General features: G+C 34.8%; 4 protein-coding genes across 5 annotated transcripts; 2 read left to right on the top strand and 2 right to left on the bottom strand.

Moving 5' to 3' along the window:
* The first annotated feature begins 2,301 nt into the window (after positions 1 to 2,301).
* On the top strand, positions 2,302 to 4,367 carry LOC21404088 (lysM domain receptor-like kinase 4). The gene has a single exon (XM_010107746.2). The coding sequence runs from the start codon at positions 2,369 to 2,371 to the stop codon at positions 4,340 to 4,342; it is 1,974 nt and encodes a 657-aa protein (XP_010106048.2). The 5' UTR covers positions 2,302 to 2,368; the 3' UTR covers positions 4,343 to 4,367.
* A 914-nt stretch (positions 4,368 to 5,281) lies between these two features.
* Positions 5,282 to 6,359, top strand: LOC21404089 (probable calcium-binding protein CML41). The gene has a single exon (XM_010107747.2). It carries the CDS (start codon positions 5,317 to 5,319, stop codon positions 5,986 to 5,988), a length of 672 nt encoding a protein of 223 aa, XP_010106049.2. The 5' UTR covers positions 5,282 to 5,316; the 3' UTR covers positions 5,989 to 6,359.
* On the bottom strand, positions 6,274 to 11,104 carry LOC21404090 (protein DA1). 2 transcript variants are annotated; one of them, XM_024171980.1, is made up of 12 exons: positions 10,436 to 11,104; positions 9,773 to 9,933; positions 9,315 to 9,405; positions 8,726 to 8,939; positions 8,499 to 8,619; positions 8,291 to 8,374; positions 7,930 to 8,049; positions 7,631 to 7,843; positions 7,385 to 7,447; positions 7,175 to 7,293; positions 6,923 to 6,981; positions 6,274 to 6,779 (listed from the first exon to the last, which is right to left on the bottom strand). In XM_024171980.1, the coding sequence occupies exons 2-12, from the start codon at positions 9,890 to 9,892 to the stop codon at positions 6,433 to 6,435; spliced, it is 1,551 nt and encodes a 516-aa protein (XP_024027748.1). In that variant the 5' UTR covers positions 9,893 to 9,933; positions 10,436 to 11,104; the 3' UTR covers positions 6,274 to 6,432. The 2 variants fall into 2 exon arrangements, with proteins under 2 accessions (XP_024027748.1, XP_024027747.1); XM_024171979.1 differs by lacking the exon at positions 10,436 to 11,104 and adding an exon at positions 10,213 to 10,234.
* A 6,542-nt stretch (positions 11,105 to 17,646) lies between these two features.
* Positions 17,647 to 20,489, bottom strand: LOC21404092 (type IV inositol polyphosphate 5-phosphatase 11). The gene is made up of 8 exons (XM_010107750.2): positions 20,446 to 20,489; positions 20,118 to 20,301; positions 19,889 to 20,019; positions 19,724 to 19,800; positions 19,514 to 19,639; positions 18,360 to 18,547; positions 18,082 to 18,219; positions 17,647 to 17,949 (listed from the first exon to the last, which is right to left on the bottom strand). The coding sequence occupies exons 1-8, from the start codon at positions 20,478 to 20,480 to the stop codon at positions 17,785 to 17,787; spliced, it is 1,044 nt and encodes a 347-aa protein (XP_010106052.1). The 5' UTR covers positions 20,481 to 20,489; the 3' UTR covers positions 17,647 to 17,784.
* Positions 20,490 to 21,953: the final 1,464 nt, after the last annotated feature.

Genomic DNA, 21,953 nt, shown 5'->3' on the forward strand with positions numbered 1-21,953 from the left:
ATGTAGAGAAAGAAAAGCTTGTTCACATGTGGAGGTACTAGAGAGATAGAGAATTTAGAGAAAGAAACTAGAGAGAGAGAGTTTCATTAATCTTGTGAAGGTATGCAAGTCAAAGTTACCATGCAAGTCAGTCAAAGTTACTATGTCAGTCAATAAATAGTAAGTACTGTGTAAATATAATTGTGAATAGTGCCGAAATTTTCTTATAAATATAACTCTTCATTTTATATACTTTCACAAAATTAATAAAATTCTCATTCTCTCTAGTTTCTCTCTAAAGTTTTCTTCTTAGTTTTCATAACATATGCTATATATTTTGTCGCCTGAATAAAACTTTGTTGTCGTTTTTTAGAGGGACGACCAGTCGCTTACTTTTAAAATTTTCCACACAAATATTAACATATTGAGAATTAGTACATATTTAATGGAATAGTAGTATTGTTTTAGTATCACCAGTATATGCACCTGTAGTTTAAACTCTCCAATGTTTAAAATCATCATCACAGAACAAAAATTAAAGGCTCGATCCGTTCATGACGTAAAAAGATTTCATTATTGAGAAAAGTACATAGTCTAATCATTGATGTGCTTCTATAAAAGTTTATAATTTATGTGATTCTAAATAATTGAATATTATTATAGCATTTTATCTTCTTTTTATTAATTAAATAAAAATTACTTATTTTTGAGTAAAGTGACATAAATTATATTTTTTATCATCTTAAATAGTATTTCTGATTTTTTTCTTCATTAATTATTCTTGTACTCAAAAAATTACAAACACATCATACCAAAATTGACAACAATGTATGAATAATATATAAACGGTTATGAATAGTAGATGTCCAATTTAGTTAAGTTATTGTACAAGTTAGTCAAAGTTATTGTGTAAATCAGAAGGTTACTGTGCAAATCAGAAAGTTACTGTGCAAATAGTAAGTACTGTATAAATAGTAACTGTGAATAGTACTGAAAACTTTCTTATAAATAAGCACTAAATCTCTTCATTTTGTATATCATCACAAAATTAATGAAACTCTCTTTCTAATTTCTCTCTCTAAAGATTTTCTTTTTAATTTTGTATTTTCTTAATTTTCATAACATAAACGACATTATAAGAAAGGCAAGAATAGAGGAAACGGAATTAAATAAAGAAATCCATTCCAAAAGAAATGATAAACAATGGGGAGGGAAAAAAAAAGTTAACAGGGAAGCCGCAAAGCAAAGTGCTCTACAAAGATACCGTTCACTTCACCGATTCGAGTTTAGAATTCGAGTTTTGCTACAGTAAAAAGCTCTCAAAAACAGTCACATCTAACTTTTTTACTACAGTAAAAAGCTCTCACATAAAGTCACATCTCAACTCGAATTAAAAACTCGAATCAGCGAACTAAACGGGCCTATATATGCCAAATGACCAATTATGTTCCTCGGAAATACTTGTTTTTTATGTGAGTAGACTATTGTATATTCAAAGCAAAAAAAAAAAAAAAAAAAAAAGAATACTATTGTATAGTATAACGATTTCCTCTATAGTCCTTACTTTTCTTTCTGGCTTAAGTGATCCTTACAATTCTATTCATTCCGGACGTAGAAGTAGGAACAAAAGCGAAATATATTTTTATCAAACACGATGGTCCAATAACAAACCTATACTTCGGAGCTGCTTAGCTTTGTCGCTTTATAACCATAGAATTGACCAATTCTTGGTGGAGGCGAAATATATTACTCGGTCTGGTCTAGTGTTTTGGCGACCAGTGCTTAGATAATCAACAGAGACTAATTAACAACATTCTAGACTTAATATAGTTTACTAATTATTCTTGTTCTTTCCCGCGTGGATCGGCGTAACCACGAAGTTATTGTGGATAAATGTTTTTTTTTAATTATTTTATTATACTCCATTTTCGACTTTTCGTTGTGTTGGGACCACTGTTGTAGTGAAAGTAGTAGATTGCCTTTTTTTGTTTGTTTGTTTGTTCATCAAACTAAAAAACAAAAAACAAGTTCACTCATTTTCCTCTTCTATTTATGCACACATTGCAGGTCTAAAGCTTGAATTGATTTTATGAAATTTTGTCTTAGTACACACAAACATGAATTACGAGCCAGCAAAACTTGTGCAACTTATTTAGCTAGACTTTCAAAATGTTCTGTTCTTCCATACCAATGACACTATTACTAATTATTTAAACATAATTAAGTTTTGATCAAGTCAAGAACCGATATTGTATTGTTCCCAAATCAAGTCAATAAAACAAAAACTTTATTATCATTAAATTTTATATTCGTAAACGCGCTTACATTGCTACCATAGATTGGTTGCTCCGTTCCATATATCATTATTACTCAATCCTCAACTTTTCTCATGATCATCCAATCAACCATTGTTCAAAAGAACAAAACCTTGATCACCATGGCCCAAATTCTCTTAACCTTCTACATACTCATGACTTGTCTAGCTATGAACGTCCACAGCCAACAAGATTACACAGGTATATCATCACAAGACTGCGATAGTAACAACCAAACAGGGAATAATTCTCAACCTTATCTCTACGCCTGCAATGGCGAGAAGCGATTTTGCCAAGCCTTCCTCATCTTCAAATCCAAACCACCTTATAACTCCGTCAAAACCATTTCTAACCTCACATCTTCAAGCCCCAAAGAGCTCGCTAGAGTCAACAACGTCACGGAATCTCAACTCTTCCCAACAAACAAGGAGGTGATAATTCCGGTGGACTGTTCTTGTGCCGGTCAATACTACCAAAAAAACACCTCAATAATCATCGGTGACTCTGAAACATATTACGTCTTAGCAAACGACATATTACAAGGTTTGTCCACATGCAATTCTCTTATGCGTGACAACAAAGAAGGTGAACTGGATTTGATTGCTGGCATGGAACTGAAAGTTCCTCTTAGATGTGCTTGTCCTACTAGGAACCAATTCCGAAATGGCACAAAGTATTTGTTAACGTACCCACTTAATAGTGGAGAATCCGTTTCAGATATTGGTGAAAGATTCAATGTAACTGAAAAAAGCATACTTTACGCAAATGGGTTTTCGGAGGATGATCCTAATCCAACCATTTTCACCTCCACGCCAATTCTCATTCCTCTTCCAACTGAACCTTCAAGTACTTCCTTAACTATAATCCAAAATAGTGATGATGATACTAAAGCACCAACTTTTCCTCCGCTAGTTGGTTCTGATCCAAGGAAGCAGAAATCAACGCGAAAACTTTACGTGGTTATCGCAATCACGGCGGGTTGTTCTCTTCTAGTTCTGGTCGTTGCTTTATCTGTTTTTTTCCTGGTTTACAAGAAGAGACCAAAAGGGTTATTGTTACCTCGCATGGGAACGAGACGGTTATCACCGGAGGATCTCCGTGCGGAAATCGCGAGCTTTGAGAAAGGTATACATGTGTATGAAATAGAGGAGATCAAGAAGGCCACGGAGAGCTTCAGTTCCGAGAGGCAAATCAAGGGTTCTGTCTTTTACGGCGTGTTTGGGAAGGACACAACTCTGGCCGTGAAGAGAACGAGGAAAGATGTGTTTAAGGAAGTGAACATTCTGAAGAAGCTTAACCATTTCAACTTGATCAAACTTGAAGGTGTGTGCAAATACAATGACCGTTTCTATCAAGTCTTTGAGTACATGGAAAACGGATCACTAAGAGAATGGCTATGCGAAAACTGTAGCTCGGAAAAGAACTGGAGTTGGGCTATGAGGATTCAGATTGCTTTGGATATTGCCCATGGACTTAACTATCTTCACAGCTTCACTAAACCAGGTTATGTCCATAAAAACATCAAGAGCAGCAATATTCTTCTTGACGGTAATATGAGGGCAAAGATTGCAAATTTTGGGCTCGCAGGACCAGCAATGGATCTTGAAACGACAACCACTACTAGTACCAGTACCGATCATTCGCAAAGGACAACAGCGAGTCATGTTGTCGGGACAAGAGGCTATGTGGATCCTGCGTACTTAGCCACCGGGATCACCACTCCAAAGATTGATGTGTTTGCGTTCGGGGTGGTGGTGTTGGAGCTGATGACTCGGAAAAATGCTGTTGCCGTACAAAATGGGAGAGAGGTGCTGCTTTCGAAAGCGGTTGTGGAGATCATGGAAGGAGATTGTCCAGAAGCTGATCTTGGCGTGTTTATTGATCCTAGTCTTAAAGAAGATAATAGATATAGAGAGTTTGCGTTGAGGCTGGCTAAGTTAAGTGTTGCTTGTTTGAAGAGAGAACCGGAGAGTAGGCCAAGCATGGCTGAGGTGGTTTCAACTTTGTCAAAAATTCAGGCAGATCATTTACAGAAGATTGATTTGTAGGACGTGTAATTTTTTTTTTTCCCTTCTCGGCTGTGTAATATAAGTTTTATGGTTCATTATTCAAGCAATTAATGTGAATATATATACATTATTTATTTATTTATTTATTTTTTGTCCGTTATGGAAGTTGAAAGATAATCGTATTATCTTTAGGCAGCACATGAATCATTATTATTCTCTCACTTTCTCCATCGTTTGGTTAAGGCCTTGAACCGGAGACCTACCTCATTTTTATATTTAGGTTAATGACTGAGACTTAAAGGCTGCTTAGCTTCCAGGTGATGATTGACGCTATATTCATATTTATTTAATAAAAAAAAAAAAAAAAAAAACCAATGCCGGGGCATATTCGGGGGATTAAAAGACCAATTAAAGGATGCTTAATTATGTGAATTTGTTAATAAGAAATCCGTCTTTGCGTCTTAACTTCATTTAAAAGAAGTGAAATCCATCAACAAGTTGAAGATGGAAACAAAATTGACTTGTTCAGATTTGTCCAAACTCAGAAGTCTTATCACCCAACTCTTTACGCGGTGTGATTATTCATAACAAAATCATTTTTCAAAATCAAGCAAAAAAAAAAAAAAAAATCATTTTTCAAAAGGAGCTTGAATTTGGGCCCTGAGGGCCCCAAGTTGTCGTTGCTGTGGCACTGGCAACTGGCAAGTTCTTTTTGGCAGCTTCAGCCCCATCAACGAGACATTTTAGAGCCACACGCTTGTGTCACGCTCGAAGTTAAAACGTTACGAGTAGAAGACAAATGTCTCTAGTCTCATGTATCTCGTCCGCTTTCTATGAAGTAGCGACCCAACACTTATCTCGCCCACGGAAACTGCACCCGCTCACCACTTTCGCCGCAGTTTCTCCAAAACAAGATTCATTTCATTTCCCCCCCATTATCCTCAAACGGATACTTTGCAATTTGCATGGCCTCAACCTTATCCTATATATTACATACATACATATATATATATATGTGTGTGTGTGTGTGTGTGTATATCGTATATATAATCCCATCAACACACAACTCAATATTCCCATGCATAATAGCATTACACAACACAAAAACACCTGATCACACTTCCATGGCTGCTGCTATAGTTTCTAATTCCAAACCCCACAGCCACAAATGGTTCGCACCCAGCAACTTCAAACTAGTCCTCCCTCACTTTGGTTCAAAATCCAAACCCCAAGTTCCCTCTACTGCAACCAAAATCCGCTCTATACAAGAAGACTACCAAAAAGTATTTCGTCACTTTGATGCCAACGGAGACGGGAAGATTTCGAGCGAGGAGCTTTGCACTTACTTTGCCTCCATAGGAGACTCCATGTCCTCCGAGGAGGCTCAGATTGCGGTGACTGAGTTCGATGGCAATGGCGATAACTTCTTGGCGTTTAAAGATTTTGTGAGGCTAATGGAGCGAGACCAAGGCGAGGCAAACGATGATTTGAAACGGGCTTTTCAGATGTTTGAGGCTGATAAAGGCTGTGGATGCATAACCCCGAAAGGGCTGCAAAGGATGCTTAATCGGCTTGGAGATGCCAAATCATATCAAGAGTGTATTTCCATGATTAGGGTCTTTGATCTTGATGGAAATGGTGTCCTTGATTTCCATGAATTCCTCCATATGATGACTTCAAATTGATGATTCTCTGCTTGCATATACAAATTCTTTCTTGATATTCAAATATTTCTTTTTTTTTTGGTGTCTGTACAATTTCTTTGTCGTTTTGGAAAATTAGATATTTCGGCTTAATCAATAAAATTGGAATTTTGTGTTGTGTTGCCCACAGATTTATCTTTCTCTGTTTTGTTTCTCTGCGTTCTCCGCATATTTTTCTTTGTTTTGTTTCTTGCTTTTTTCCTTTGCTGGGAGCTATACATACATGCTGTGGGAAAATCAATAATGGCATTACAACGAAAAACCATAGAACCAGCACCACTAAAACCTGCTTTATACTGAATGAATATTCTGTGCACTGTCAATCGAATCAGTTGAAAAAAAAAAAAAAAAAATCAAAAGAGCAAGCTTTAATTCTGCTAAAAGGAAGGAAAAAATAAAGAAAGAAAAAGAAAAGAATCGGGTATATCAATAAGGAAAGGTCCCCGTCATTCGAATATGGTCGAGGGTCCTGCGAAGACCATATTTGTGCACTGCCTGTTGACCGGCTCTAAATCCATCTCCATACACTGGTGAAATGTCTGACTCTATCTGATGCTTAAAGAACTCCCCAAGCTTCCTCTCAAACTGAGATCTCGTTCCCTTTTTCGATGCAGTTGAAGAATACGATGATGACAGCGAGGATGATGATGAGGATGATGATGAGGTCGACGCTACATTGCTGCCTGATCCAGACATGAGCTCTGCGTCCAACCACATATGAGCCACAACTTGACAGATTCCTTCTTCAACATCCTGACTCAGAGTTCGATAACCTTCAGGAAAACATAAGCGTTTTTAGATGGTTTAACAATAGAATCAGTTCAAGTGAAAATAGGCATATGCTTCTCATTCTTTGAATTTGAAGTTATATTGAAAAGAAAGAAGAGAAGACTATATTAACTGAAAAGAATACCACCTTTGAGCCGTAGCCATGCATGCATCATCTCATGAGCTAGGATTGACCCTGTCAGCAATCTGCATATAGCCAAAAAAACATGTATTTCACTTACGCAGTATCATAATGCTAAATTTCCTGAATTTTTCCTAGTACTTTTTTTTGACGAAATTTTTTCCTACTAGTTTATGCCTACGTTAATTTCAGCATTGCATAGGATCCCCTTTTTGTACGAAATTTCAAATGCAAAGAGCGCAAAAAACAGAAGAATACCTTGGGAGCCCATACAATATTAGAATCGCAGTCACCTCGCAGCGACGTGTGAGTTTGTATGGTTCTGTTAGCATCTCCGTGGCTCGGTTTCCTGCTCCAAACTTTGGCCGCCTTGATATCTGATGATTTTGAGGTTAATGAAACATCACTTGCGGAGTAATTAGAAATTCTTCTTGACAAAATTAACAAAATAATTTCAAGAACTCTTACAGTGCTAATAGTTTGTTCCTCGGAAAGGCAGAGACCTCTGGTCTCAGGCATGTGATAATGGCCCTGACATGACAGAGAAAGAATGGGATTTAGCTACAAACTTGAGAAGAAAAAATGCTTAACGAACAAACTATGTACTATGACTTATGGACAGAAATGGAAGCCACATCTGGACCATAGAGAAACTATTGGGCATAAGAATTCCTATTGACATTCTGACATAAGCATGGAAAGATGTTCAATTACATTTCTTTCTCCCTCTCTTGCTTCATTTAGTGCTTGTCTTTCAACCAAGAGTAATGGAACTTGCTGCTCCAGCTTCATATTTAAACCTTCATAAAATTCTTGTATATCAAGATAGAGAGGTTGGCATTGACTGGTATCCATGATTGCAGAGTCAAGGCATTCTAGGCAGAGCTTTCGACCATCATTAAGGGTGACATATCGCGTGTCTCGTGGCTGCATAAAATGAAATATGCATCATGGTATTAGCAACTTGCGATAATAATGTCATTCTCCTTGTAGTTGCATGAAAAACGACTGACCTCCATTCTTTCACAGCTGCAGCACCGAGGAGTACCATCATGTTCATGAGAAGGGCAGTATTTCTGGATCCAAAATGGATGTGCCCTATATTCAATAAGACCAGCATGGTTTGTTGGAATCTGTCAAAAGATATATATTACAAAAGAAGCAACACCAACTGACAATGAGTGATACATTTAAAGAGATTAGATCGAATCAATGTCTTTAGTTGTAGCAACATGACGATGACATTAAACTCAAAAACTCATGTTCTTAAAAAAGGCGTTTTTGAATCTACCAAATGTACTAGCTATGAATTATGATTTCACATAAACATATATAGATAGCTATTTACATAAGTTTGTGTATGAAAATACTTACAAAGTGTTTACAAACATCACATTTTGGATGATAGTTCTCCTTATAACAAGACTTATGATAGGGGTAGTTTCCAGATGTTGAAAACTGCAATGGGGAGGAAAATATGTGTAAGCAATACAAGAGTATTCAAGGTCTCGGATACTATATAGTAAAACAACATAGAGTAAACAATTTGTGTTATTCGCCTACTAGAATGTTTGGCAACTACCTCATAATCAGAAATTGGAAGGTTGCAAGCATGGCAGCGAAAACATTCTGGATGCCAATACGCATTCAAGCAGTTCAAATAGCGTCCATAACCAATCTCGGCTTGGCAACCAGCACATATCCTACCAAAAAGAAAAGAGTTTTCTTGTTCAGACGTGTTCGGGAAGTATAATAGCTGAAAAGCTATATTTAACTTGTGATTCGGTGGTCCATTAAAGAATCATATACCTGTACCCCATTGGGTAGTACATTGGGATAGGTTGATATATATTGTGGTTACCATTCCCATTCCCATTCCCATGTCCATTTCCATAACCATATCCATTTCCATATCCATTTCCATTTCCATATCCATTTCCATATGTGGGAGGAGACTCCACAATAAGACTTTCTTGTATAGCTCGAGCAAGTTGCTCATCTTCTTCCAGTTGAGACTCATTATCTAGGCAATATTGGAAATTTTGGTTCAAACTTTTAGCCATTTTTATCGTAAGACTAAAGGGATAATAAAAAAAATCTTCAAAGAAAAAACTGAGAATCTCTATTGCTTCGTTGAAAGTTAATGGCTCAATGCCATTGCATCAATGCATCTATTTAATTGACAGATAATACCATTTTCTTGAAATTAAAAAATATTGGAACACATTTTTTTAAGAGATTTTGAATTCTTATTCAGACTGAAAAAAGTGATATACTAACGAGTAAAAGATCACAAGATACTGGTTTGAGCATGCACCAGCAATGTAATGGTTTGAGCATACGGCATTACATAACGTGAACTGAAGAGCATGCACTAGCTAAATCACTCAGTACTCACCAATTAACCTTTTTCCTTTTTGGTTTTCTTCTAAGAGAGACAGTGCAATTGCTCGGTCAATATCCTCATTCTCATTTCCTGACCACATTTCCTACATTCAAGTTCCAAACTGAAATTGGTTAAGGAGGTTAAGCATATAAGAGAGCTGACAAAAAAATAAATAAACTAAATCTAAAAAGATCTGTCAAGGAACAATTTTTTTGCATAAAGACCAAAGAATTTTGCATTCTTTCTATGACAAAATCATTACTTGTAGAGAGCTTGTATCTCTTTAAGTTTTCCGCTCACCCGTGAAAATGTTAACTATGAGAGCAAACTTAGTTGTAACATACAAATTGATGCATGTTTTATCCTCGATGAAAGTAATAAAAAACATGAAACCTTTAATTATACGAGATTGAAGAACTAAAGTTCATAAGAGAGCATTGCAAGTGGCAAGATAAGATAGGCATAAATACCCCTGAATGGGAAGGAGTATAAGAAGTTGGATCCTCTCCATATCTATCATGGTAATGGCCACCATGACCTTCAGAAATTTTTTGGCTAGAGCCTTTAAAAATTTTGCTAAGCCAACCCATAATGCGCAATGTTATCTGCTCATGGCCAATTAAATCTCTAACTGCAGAGAAATGATAAGATTAACTTAAATCAGAAACTTGTGCTGAAAAAAGCTGGGAAAGAAATAATTATCTATAACCAAGTGACATTAATTCATGAGGAACAAGAAACACAGACTGTTTGCGAGCAATTTCTTGTTTCAAAATCTAATTTCCAAACACTATTACACGATACAGAAAAACGTGAGAAAAGAATTTCAAGTCAAACAATTTCATTAGCATAACCATTTCATTAATTTATCAGGAAATATATAACATAAAAATAAAAAATAAAACCCCACAAGGCATTATTGCTTCACAGGAATGTCCCGGCTAGAAAATGGAAATTGAGCATCAAACTCTTTTATATTTGTGTGGTTATGTATACATATAATAGAGAGAGATTCTTTCTTCTCCTAAACTATGATCATTAAATTGATGACGTTTAACATTTAATCTAAGCTTAAAGGAGAAAAGAAAGGGAGAAAAAAGGTAAGAGAATCAAATAGTGGAGGAATGACTCACCTCTAACCAATCAACAAACCAAAGGAACCGTGAAAGTAGAGCAGACCCAGATCAGATATGATCCCAACTCTCTCAAAAGCAACATTTGTTTTACAGTTTCATCAGAAAAAAATATATACAATTATATATTCTTGTTCGGAGCCTCTTTATTCTGAGGTAAATGAATAATCTATTGAAGGAGGACAGATATGAAAAGAAAAACAAGGATACCCTTTTATTGTTTCTTTCGATTCAGAGCAGTATCTGGCAGGGCAAAGGAACAATCGCAGAGGAAAATGGGAAAAGGAAATAATTTCGATCATTCACGTGCACAGAATAAATCCTAAATAAAAAAGAAGAGAGACAGAGAGAGAAAGAGAGAGAAGTTGTATAAAAGCAAAGCAAAATAATAGGAGAATAAGAAGAGTTTCTCAATTGTACGCCATTTGAAAGTCAAATTTGGAGAAAAATGTAGGAGTTTTCAAAAGGTTTTTTGTCTCAAGTCTTAACTTAAAAGGGATTGACGAGTTCCATTAAAACCCAGATGGGGAAAATCAATTATATTCCTGAAGTTGGGAAAGCATATATTTCTGGGTGGGGGAACCTTGAAACTTCTTCAACGACAAGACACCCAGCAATGCCCTTGAGGAAAGCGTAAAAGGGCAAACGAAAATAAGAACAAAAGACAACAACGACAATAATATTCATCATTAACAATATCTAATACAAATAATAAATAAATATATAAATAGAAGTCTTCAAAACTACTTTCTCTTTCTGCTTACGGATTGATATTTTATTATTATTTTTATATTTATATTTGTGGAACGCGTTGTGTACTTTCGTTGGCCAACTTGCGTCCCATGACTGAGCAATATTTTATTTTTGGATTATTTTTATAATTACCCCGAATTGTGTACATCGATTTAAAATACCTTTAATTTTTTAAAACGGTTCAAAACACTTCTTAATTTATAAAAAATAGTTCAAAATACTATTTCCATCTAATTCTATTATAATTAGTTGAAATAATTAAATATTAAAAATAACAATATAAAAAATTATTTCAAATAAAAAACCTCTCTCTCTCTTTGTCTCTTATCTTCCTTTTTGTCTCTTATTTTCCTCTTCTCTCTCGCCAAACTTGTTACAAAATCACCTTCTAGATATCATTATCAGATTTAACACGACGTGTCTACGACATTGAGGGCTGGCTAGCTGCCGTTTGTTTGCGATGAGGTTAGTTGGCTCGTGATGGCTTCTGGAGAGGGTTGGCGCGGCGCAGAGCTTGAGGGGTGGGTGAGAATGTAATGACGGAGTCTTGGGTTTCAAGGACCCGATGAGGATTTCTCAAACCCGAGCATCCACACTTTCTCAGACTTGAGTTTTTTGATTTTGGTCCCCCTAACCTATAGACTTGAGCATCTGCATTCTCGCCACCGTTCATCTTCCTCGAGCTGGGGTCTGCAATGGGCAAAAGCGACAGAGAGACGAGGGTTGCAGCAGAGGCAACTAATGAGAGATCGCCATTGTCATTATTTGGTTGAGGAGTTGGGGTGGAGAAGCCCTCTTGTACATCGTTGATTTGGTCAGACTTGAGAGGTTTTAGGATCGCCGATTGAGCTCCAACAGTTTAAAGATTTGGGGATTAGAGGTTAGGGTTTTGGAGGGCTGAGGTTGAGGTTCGTCATTTATTTATTTTCTATTATTTTTTAATACTTAATCATTTTTTAGGTTTAATTAGAATTTAATACCTTTAATTAATACTTAATGATGAGCCACGTCAGCAATTCCGTTAGTAGTATAGATGGAAGTAGACAGAAAGGACAATTTGATCTATTTTGTATAGATCGGGGAGTGTTTTGAACTGTTTTGATAAATTAGAAGGCACTTTAAAACAAGATACATAGTTCAGGGGGCATTTATGAAGATAATCCCTTAAAATATGGAGTGATAAATTATATTTTAGTAAAAGAAAGTGTTGATTTTATAATTATTTTTATTGTTTTTAGGTTATAATTAAATGAGAAAAAGACCACACAGACCCTCGTTGAGATTGAATTCGAGCCTTTAAATCACACCCCACCGGTAGAGAAAAAAGAGGTCACCCTACCATAGACACGCCCTTTATTTTTTCCACACTTTTTTATAAAACCACTCACCAATTGAATTTTAAATTTCATTTATTACCTTTTACACCCCTCTTGTTATTCAAAATATACCTATAACTAAATTGTATTATTTTTCTCCCTCTTTTTTCATCCACTAATCAGCCAGTGACCCTTTTTATTTAATAACCGTTTATGTTTTCAAAATTTTCCCCACATTTCTTGTTACGTATCTTATACCAATATATATACACATTGTTCGTCTTTCTTGATTACGTGCTTTCTAAGTGTGAAGGGGAAAATCCCATTGTTCGTGCGGTATTATGACTATGTTTGTTTGAGATGAAATATAGGTTGAGGAAAACATCTTCTTATGTTATCAAAAGTGGTACACAATGCGATGCGAATTTGAACAAAAGGTTTGATGATGAACATTAAAGTGTAAGCACGCATCACAACTACATGATGGAAAACAAACGAGTCTTAGAGGGATCAACAACCAACATTCTCATATAATTTAGGTCACAATGCAACATGTTAAAATTTAAAATTTAAAAAGTGAGAAAAAAAAATGTGGATGCCTTCGAAGTTTGTGGTAATGTTACTATATAAGAATCAAACTTGCAATATTTGATTAGTCTTCGGAAAAGAAAAATGCGAGAGAAAATATATTTATTAATTTTCAAAGTATGTTTATTAAATTAATAATGTGAGGTGTGTAAAGAGAATGTTTTAAAATTTTTTATCTTTTAAAGTAATTTTTTATTTGGGTAAATGTTATGAAAAAAATGTCTAAAGAGTAGACAAGGGGGAATAATAGACGTCCCCCAACCATAATTGGCACTCTAATGGTTAAAAAAAAAAAAAAGGAAAGTTAGTAAAGCCATCTTTGTTTTGTTGACATTGACACTACACAGTACACACATACATTTATTTATCTTTTAAATTTAACATAAACCATTTTGGTTTAAAATGACTTCGCGAGTGATTTCTATTCTAACATAAAAAATTCGATAGTAACACATTAATTTGGTATTATATTGAAAGTGCTCTAAGCACGTCGAATGTTGGAGGGAAAAGCACTTAAAAACATGCTAATTTATTTATTTATTTATATAATCACCCAAACCATGGTAGCGAAGGAAAAAAAAAAAAAAAAAGGTGAATATTCTCGTTTGCTGACTCTTGCCATATGTCAATGTGATATAAGCGGGTAAGGAACCACCTTTGACAGCTTCACTTCACAAGAGTCTATTTTAAATGAAGGACGAATTTGATTCATGACTAATAACTGGTAAGAATTAAGATGACGCTTATATCCATATTGTTGTATAACTGCGAGTCACAAGAGTTTGAGATTTATGATAATGACGCAAATAACAATACCCCACGTTAATTACAGGGCTACATCTATCAACAACTCCACCTTATATTTATGTTTTTTCAAATTATTTTTGTCACTTAAATAAAAAAATATATATTTTGCTATCTTTATTGATCTTCCTTTTTACCTTTCTTCATAGCAAAAGTTTTGGATCTTTTTTGTCCTGCCACTAAGTGAGTTTGGAATCTTTATCCAACGGTCATCTTCGTTATTCTTTTTTATTTTTAAGAGTTCTTTTAGAGATTCTTCACACTTTTTTTTTCCTTTCTTTTTCACATTTTTCTACTCCATAAAAATTGCACCCAAAATGAAACTTTACTTTTTCATTTTAACCTATTTTTTAGTTCTTAAAAAAAGAATTAATTTCATAAATGCCTCATGTACATTATTTCAAAGTACCACTCTCGCCGTCGCCACCTTACAATCGCAGCACTCCCCCGCGAACCCAGTCAAACAACCTCAGAAGCGCACTGCCTCCCTCACGAACAACCATTCCGATTAAAAACCAACAACAACCACAATTGTCCGATCTATATATCCCAAAATATATCTATGTATCTCACAATATATCGCCACATTTAGATGATGAATCTTTGGTCTTGTCTGTAAAAACCCAAACTTGCTCTCCTCTCTCACACAAACAGCGAACATCCTTGTTGCTCCATAGATCGTGTATTTCAAGAAAAAAATTGCAACGAGCGCAGAGGATGAAATTTTGATGGGAAGGGAAAGTTGGGGCATTTTTTTTTTTTTTTTTTTGGTTTCAAATCTTTCCAGAAAATTATTTTTTTAACGTTTTCTTATTTTTTAAAAACATTTTTGTTTATTCCCTATTTTTTTTAATATTTAACCATTTTATGTATTTAATTAGAATTTAATAGTTTCAATAAATTTTAATAATTGTCACGTCAGTAAATCCGTTAAGATTATAGACGAAGTTGGATAGAAGGGGTATTTTGAAAAGTTTTTTGTAAATTAATGGGTGTTTTGAACTGTTTTAAAAAGTCAGGGAACATTTTAAAATAAGATACATACTTCAAGAGGTTTTATGAAATTAATCTTATTTTAAATAATGACAAAAATATCCTCCTTTTAACAAATTAAAAACAAATCCGACTACTTCTTTTTTTCCCTGAAAATGAAACTCACTTGTTTTTAAATGATTATCACACATTTTTTTCTCTTTAGAATAACGATTCTACCCTTATTTTCAGATTAATTTTTTGAGAAGTTGATACAAATTTTCACTATAATGACAAAATTTAATTTTTTATTTCTCAAAACTCCCTTTTAAAACTAATTAGAATTTGTTAAATTAGTTGTTCTAATATTTATTATTGCAATAATGGACTATAAAAACACATCAAAATAAATACGAAAATTAATTATCTGACCACATTCATATAAATTTCTAACAAATACACAAATTAATTTTATAATCAATATCCCCAAACTCAACGCATGCTAGCCATCACCCTTGGTGGCGCATCCATGCGTGCCCGGAATAGTAAGAAAAGTTTATTTATTTATTTATTTTTTAAGAATAATGCACAAAAAAATTCCAACAAATAACTCTCAGTAATTGATGAAACTGATTTCATCCACAATGCATACATATTAATTTCCAACAATATACATATTGATTTTCAAAATAAAACTCGTTCATTCCACCGATTTAAATTTTTAATTTTAAGTTTTAACAATTAAAAGCTATCAGTAAATGTCACCTCTAACTTTTTCTGTTACAGTTAAAAACTCTAAAAAAATGTCACATCTCAGCTCAAATTGAAAACTCGAATCCGCAAAATCAACGAGGCCTAAAAATAATTGTTTTTATCAAATATACAATTTTGGTTTTTTGCACAGAACCCCTTATATTATTGCTTAAATTATATAGACATAATCTATAATGTTTTACGCCAATACATTCTCCTGTTATTTTATTTTATTTTAAATAAAGACACCTCACTGCATGACCGTTAAGTACGTTTTATGAAAAGAGCATTTTTATCATTGTTTATCAAAAGAAAAAATTAAATTCTTAAGCCTTACTCGCTCACAAGTGACAGGTTACAACCATAAGGGTGTTTATTGTGGGGAAATGATCAAGAATGCCATAAAAAATAAAAAATAAAAAATTTGCCATTAATTTTAAATTCATCATTATTTTATGGCACTAAAAAAATATTCTGCTAGGTTATTTTAGATATTCTGGTAGGTTATTTTCAAAAAACAAAAAAGTAAGTTTACTCTACGAATGCATCTCTCTTTCTATCCTCCTGACGGTGACGGAGAGAAACAGCTCGGAGACACTCTGATGCGATGGTCGAGATCTCGATGATGATCTCGTCTCGATTTCCATGGGAGATTGATGGCCGAGACCCTTTATGTCCTCCGTTTCATGACAGAGATGATTGAGGAGGCTTCAGAGCGTTTCCACTCAAGCGCCGACGACAACATACTCACAATTTTCGATTGCTGATAGAAGCCTGCGACAGAAATCGTACAGAGCATGCCGAAAAAACAGTGGCGGCTTTGCAATCTTCACGCAGATCCAACGACTCGAGATTGAGTTGTCCATATCCGACAACTTTGCGTGAGGAGCTCGAGTTTCGACAGCTTTGTATGCATTCCGGCGAATTTGGCGCTGCAACTCACGATCTTCGTTGGCAACAGCTTGAGATCGACATGGTCCGCCTTTGTGATGGAGTTCGGCCGACATTAACAGAGATATAGAGAAGGTGAGAGGTGAGAGAGAGGTTGAGGGAGATGAAGAGATAACGGGAGAGAGAGAAGAAATAGAGAAAGCGAGAGAAAAGATGGAAAAAAAAATAGTGGTATCAATTTTTTTTTTTTAATGGCATAAATAATAGCATTGTTGAAAACAATGACAGATTATATTATTTTCTGCCCAATTTATTTTTGGGTATATTTGTGTTTTCCCTACAGTAGGGTGCAAGTTTTAAACCTTTAGGCCACGTTTGTCAGTAGATTTGAGTTTTTAATTCGAGCTGAAATGTGATATTTTTAAAGAATTTTTAACTGTAGAAATCTAAAATTGAAAATCCGAATCGGTGAAATGAACAAAGCCTTAGTGATACTGCAACTTAATGATTGAAAAATCTCTTATTGTCACCGGCAAAAAATGATTGAAGCTTATCGGAACAATAGAGAGAAAATATAAGAAAAAACCTATTACAAAGATTGTCACAGATAAATAATGATTGCAGCAGCTTATCTGAACAAATAGAGAGAAAATAGAAAAAATATATTGCAGAAAAAATCTCTTTTCTCTTAGATGAATCTTATTTGAGATTACTAAAGTAAAATACTGAACAAGCGTATTATTAATAATGTGGCTTCTAACAACTTTAATATCCTTTTTGTTAACCTATACTATTTGACAGTAAATTCTATCCATAATTTTAGTTTAAACTACATCTTTTTGACATATTTATAAGTCAACAACTGACATTATGTATACACACCACGTGGGACAAATATAATATATTAATATAATTTCAACATAATGTATCAAAAATGTTTTTTTTTACTACTCCTTTTCTTTTTTGTGTTTTTCCCATTTTCGACGAGACATGTGTACCGTTTTATATTGCGTTGCACAACACCCTAATGCCACTGCCCACTGATAGATAATTAGTATTGTTATCTTGGTAATGATAGTGACATATATAATATACCACTATATACGTCCTAATAATATTTCAGAAAATGAGCTCTAACAATATAATTTGTATTTAGCAATCAGAAGAATACATATGCATCCAATTATATCTTCTGGATGCTTGCTCCAAATTAGGAAATTAGGGATGTTGACGTTTGTTGAAGATCAAACGTGTTACATAACATAGTGGCAATTATGAGAGTTTGCCGAACTGTTTTAAACAAAGGTGGGCTCTCACAGGCTTGTGATCAGAACCGTATATATCGTCCATTGATTCATAAGAATGCAAAGTTACATCTCTGTGATCGATGTCTTGAATCTTGAACAAAATACGATCCGTCCACGATGGCACTCTCACCTGTGAAATGAAAAGATACATGTTTTAGCTAAAGAACTCTAAGAACTGTATCGTCCAAAAACATGAAAAAAGAAGACTAATTTTAAACATTTTTAACCATCACAATTCACACAGATCCACGCATTTGTGTACCTTATAACTTGTATCATAGTTGCTGGTTCCAACGTTATACTTATATGTTGGCTTGAACGTCAATGTACCATCACAATATCCATCGAAAATCTTCCCTCTTTCAGCCTCTTGAAGGAGCTGATCCTTGTACGTCAGTAGCTGTGGAGGATATGAAAAATAAAATTACAAAAACATTACTCTATGAAAAGCAAACTAAATTTTGTTCATTTCACGGGGATTTTTTTTATAAGATAATTTTGTTATACATACATATATATATATATATATAATAGCTTTACTTTGTGAAGGCCTTTGTGAATTAGATTTCTGGCAGGATGGTTAGCGATCCCTTGAACTCTGTAATTGAGATCTCCCAACCACACGGTGATTTGGGTGGGTCTGGCATAAGGGTTCCAGTCTTTAGAGAAGAGCGAGTGTGATATGTGCCTGCATTGCGAATTTCTCTCCTCCACTTTGTGTGCATGAGCTGAAATATGTTACAGAAACGAAACCATTTTATCCTAACGAGTCATTGCTATTGAAGAATGAAATGCGTGACATTAGCTATTAAATTGGACGAGAACATGATTTTAGTTTTTTTTTTTTTTTTTTTTTTTTTTTCGGGAAAATTGAATTAACTTGAAAACGCCAACTTTTAAATCATAAACTGATGATAGTAAACTACATGTGGTTTTCTAGAATAAACGACAACAAAGTCAAATAAGTTACGACACGTCTCTAAATGGAAGCAAAATTTAAATGAAAAAACGACATGCAATCCAGACCAGTGCCTTCTTAAAAATGCACCGCCTGGTTTTTCCAATGCCGTTAAGATACGTGAACGATGCAAATATTTTAATAGATCACATTTCTGTTGCCTAAGTAAACGACAGATAAGTTTAAAAGGTATGTCGTTTCTCGACAAAGAACGTTTAGAAATGCACGTCATTTTCTATAAACGACATAAAATTATGACAGGAGAACGATAGTGTCGTTTGCAGTAACGATACCCACATTCAGACTTTTAAAGGACACTTCGGTTTCCAATACGAACTACCATAAACCACACATCGTTTGTTTACATAAACGACAACAATCTACATAAAAACAAACAGCGACATGTTTTATTTCCAGCAACAAATAAGTTTAAAAGACCAAAAGTATGTCAGTCGTTTCTCACGAGACAACAATAATTTGTGGGAGAAGATATGTCATTTTTTTTTTTTTTTTTTTTCAAAAGAGAGCAAAATTTTAATCCGAAACGACACATATTAGTTATAATAAATTCACTCAAAAATCAATAGACAAGAATATTAAATTATTCTAGAAATAACGTGTCCCTTCTGTATATCTAAGTGGACAAAGAAAGAAAAATGTTTCCTTAATTAAGAGGCTCAATACAGACGAAAACCTAAACAAATAGATCATGACCGATGAGCAAGGGCTAACTTACCGGAGAGATGGCAAGAAACGAACATCATGTGGATGCCTTTGTACTTGATGCGGATTGCGACTGCTCCCTTCTTTCTCCTTATAACTCCTCCACAACCCCCTACCGAATGCTTATCCACCTTCACTTCTGTCCAAGTTCAATGTAACATATTACAAATAGTACTTAAGCTGAGAAACTCAATTTGTTTTAGAAAACTACAGCATAGCTCACCTTTGATGAACAAATCTGACTTCTTTGCCCCGAAAACGTACAGTTGCAGAGATTGCATGATGGCTTCTCCTAACAGCCTTCATTAATTATCTCAATATTCATGTTATTTTAATTGTACTGATTAAAAAAAAGGGCTATGTAAATCAATAAGAAAGAGAAATTTACGTGTAAGACTCAACGAGAGCTTCCTGGAGAAGATATGAAACGTTTCGGCGAGGCACTTCTTGCAGACCTACAACGAGAAGATCAAACTGCCGATTGTCCCCCACAAGGTCTGCCAAATCTTCTGAAGAGACCTGAAGAAAGGCAAGAGAATAAAACAATAAGTGAGAATATGACCACTATGAGATCAATAATTTCCTAGCTAGGCAAAAAAAAAACATAGCATCCTCACCTTCAGATTATTCATGTTCCAGGTAATAACGCAAATGCAAATATTTGAATTTTCGGTCGATAGCTCACAAAGATTATCCGCCTTTATGGTCCTTATTCCGCCATGATGATGATCGGTACTTGTGGAATTGCCGTCTCTGGAATAACTTTTTCTTCCCTTCCACTTGGACCTTCCAGGGCGAAATCTAAAATGTAATCAATTTTTCAAACACGGATAATTTGACTTCTAAAATAAGATAAAGTTCTAAACAAAGGGAAAAGGGGAAAAAAAGAGTTAAAAACTGATGTCCTAGCTAGAGCATGGTCGACGGAACTGCACGGATACGTACCCTTTACTAGCATGAATGGAGCTGAAATTTCCCATCTTCTTGCTTCGTTCTTCAACAAACTAATTAGGCGACGCTTATATATATATATATATATATATACATATTTACGTATAAACTTGAGCTTTTCAATGTTTTAATAAAAAACTTCAAGCAATGTTGTGAGATAGAGAATTAGGTTATCATTGCAATCATTGACCTAGTTTAAATACGTGATGTTCGCAATCGAGTATTGGAAACTTGGCTTTTTGGCGGTGAAGTTAGAGAAGGAAAGTCAAAGTTGTAAAATGATCGGATATGTTTCTCCTATTTGGATTTTCTTCCACGAGTTAGGTTGCACGTAATTGACAAACGCAAAGAAGTTGAATCAAAGATGAAAATGACCAGCGAGCCTGTCCATTAGTGCCGTACATATGACTTTTATTGCATCTGAAATTAAGATGAACTTTTGTATGACATATGTTCATGTAGGATTGATCTCTTAATCAGCCAAAAAAAAAAAAGAAAAAACAGTGAGGGTAACACAACTTCAATCACAACTCCATGGATTAAAAAAAAAAAGATAAAAAAACTACCTTAATTATCACTATAGCATAGAAAAAAGCACGGACATTTATGAACCTTCTCGAATGCCATAAGATCTTCTACCACACTTTTCTTTTTATATATTAAGGAGTTTCTTAGGGTAAGGCATACTCTAGTCCACCATAATATATGTTTCTAAACATTCATTAAAATGAACAAATATGCAAAATTAATAGTGTTGATAATGAGTATTTTTTAACACTCAATAGTAAACATCATTAACTTAAAATGGGTAATATTCGGCCCGCCCTAAAAAAAAATGAGAGAGAGAAAAAGAGAGAGTGAGTTGGTAGGAGTTTTGAGACCGCCTCTGAGCGCGTCGTTGGACCTTCGGTCCTGAAAATTAGTTACAAGGCTCGTATCGTTGTGGGCTTTTCGATGGAAGTGGTAGTTTTTGGTGAGATGGCTTTATTGGGATGGATCTAATTTAGTTTAGAGGATGAATTTCGGACATATTGGAGACTTTTTTGGCGTATTTCTCGTCTAGTGGTCATACTTTTTTGGGATTTTGTTCCAAACGGTAGTGGGCTTCTTTTGGAGGTGGTCGTGTTGGCTCCGGATGTTCACAGTGGTGGCACATGTGTTTCACGTTCTGCTGTTTGAAAGCATCTCATCGGCTTCGCCGCTTGTCTCGCGAAGCGTTCTTCCTACTCTGATGGTCCTCTTGTCTGCTATATACTATCATTGAAGGCTTACGACAATCGTACTTGCAGTTTTAGTTGTTTATGTTTTAGTTTAATAAAGGCGATGATATTTCTACCATGTAGTTTTAGTATTTGTTTGTAATAATGAAGGTGGTTCTTCCATTGTTTGCGTTTGTTTTTTATCCGCGAGATTTCGGTCTTAACATGTTAGAAGTTTCGCTAGCTATGAGTCTAGGCGGAGATGTTTGGTGGCCTTAGAGCTACATGTTACATGCTCTTGAT

The sequence above is a fragment of the Morus notabilis genome, unplaced genomic scaffold (genome assembly GCF_000414095.1).
Source record: "Morus notabilis unplaced genomic scaffold, ASM41409v2 Scaffold630, whole genome shotgun sequence".
Classification (NCBI taxonomy): Eukaryota; Viridiplantae; Streptophyta; class Magnoliopsida; order Rosales; family Moraceae; genus Morus; species Morus notabilis.

Bases quoted from the DNA above. Each gene is read 5' to 3' on its own strand.
- LOC21404089 (XM_010107747.2), top strand. From the start codon at position 5,317: ATGTGTGTGTGTGTGTGTGTGTATATCGTATATATAATCCCATCAACA.
- LOC21404090 (XM_024171979.1), bottom strand. The intron at 8,940-9,314 runs GTGAGTACTGAG...AATATTGCCTAG, and splicing joins AAAAGGAAAAAGGTTAATTG to ATAATGAGTCTCAACTGGAA. The intron at 8,050-8,290 runs GTAAGTATTTTC...ATCTTTTGACAG, and splicing joins GTGATGTTTGTAAACACTTT to ATTCCAACAAACCATGCTGG.
- LOC21404088 (XM_010107746.2), top strand. From the start codon at position 2,369: ATGATCATCCAATCAACCATTGTTCAAAAGAACAAAACCTTGATCACC.
- LOC21404092 (XM_010107750.2), bottom strand. From the start codon at position 20,480: ATGGGAAATTTCAGCTCCATTCATGCTAGTAAAGG. The intron at 20,302-20,445 runs GTACGTATCCGT...ATTACATTTTAG, and splicing joins TCCATTCATGCTAGTAAAGG to ATTTCGCCCTGGAAGGTCCA. The intron at 18,220-18,359 runs GTAAAGCTATTA...TATCCTCCACAG, and splicing joins TTCACAAAGGCCTTCACAAA to CTACTGACGTACAAGGATCA.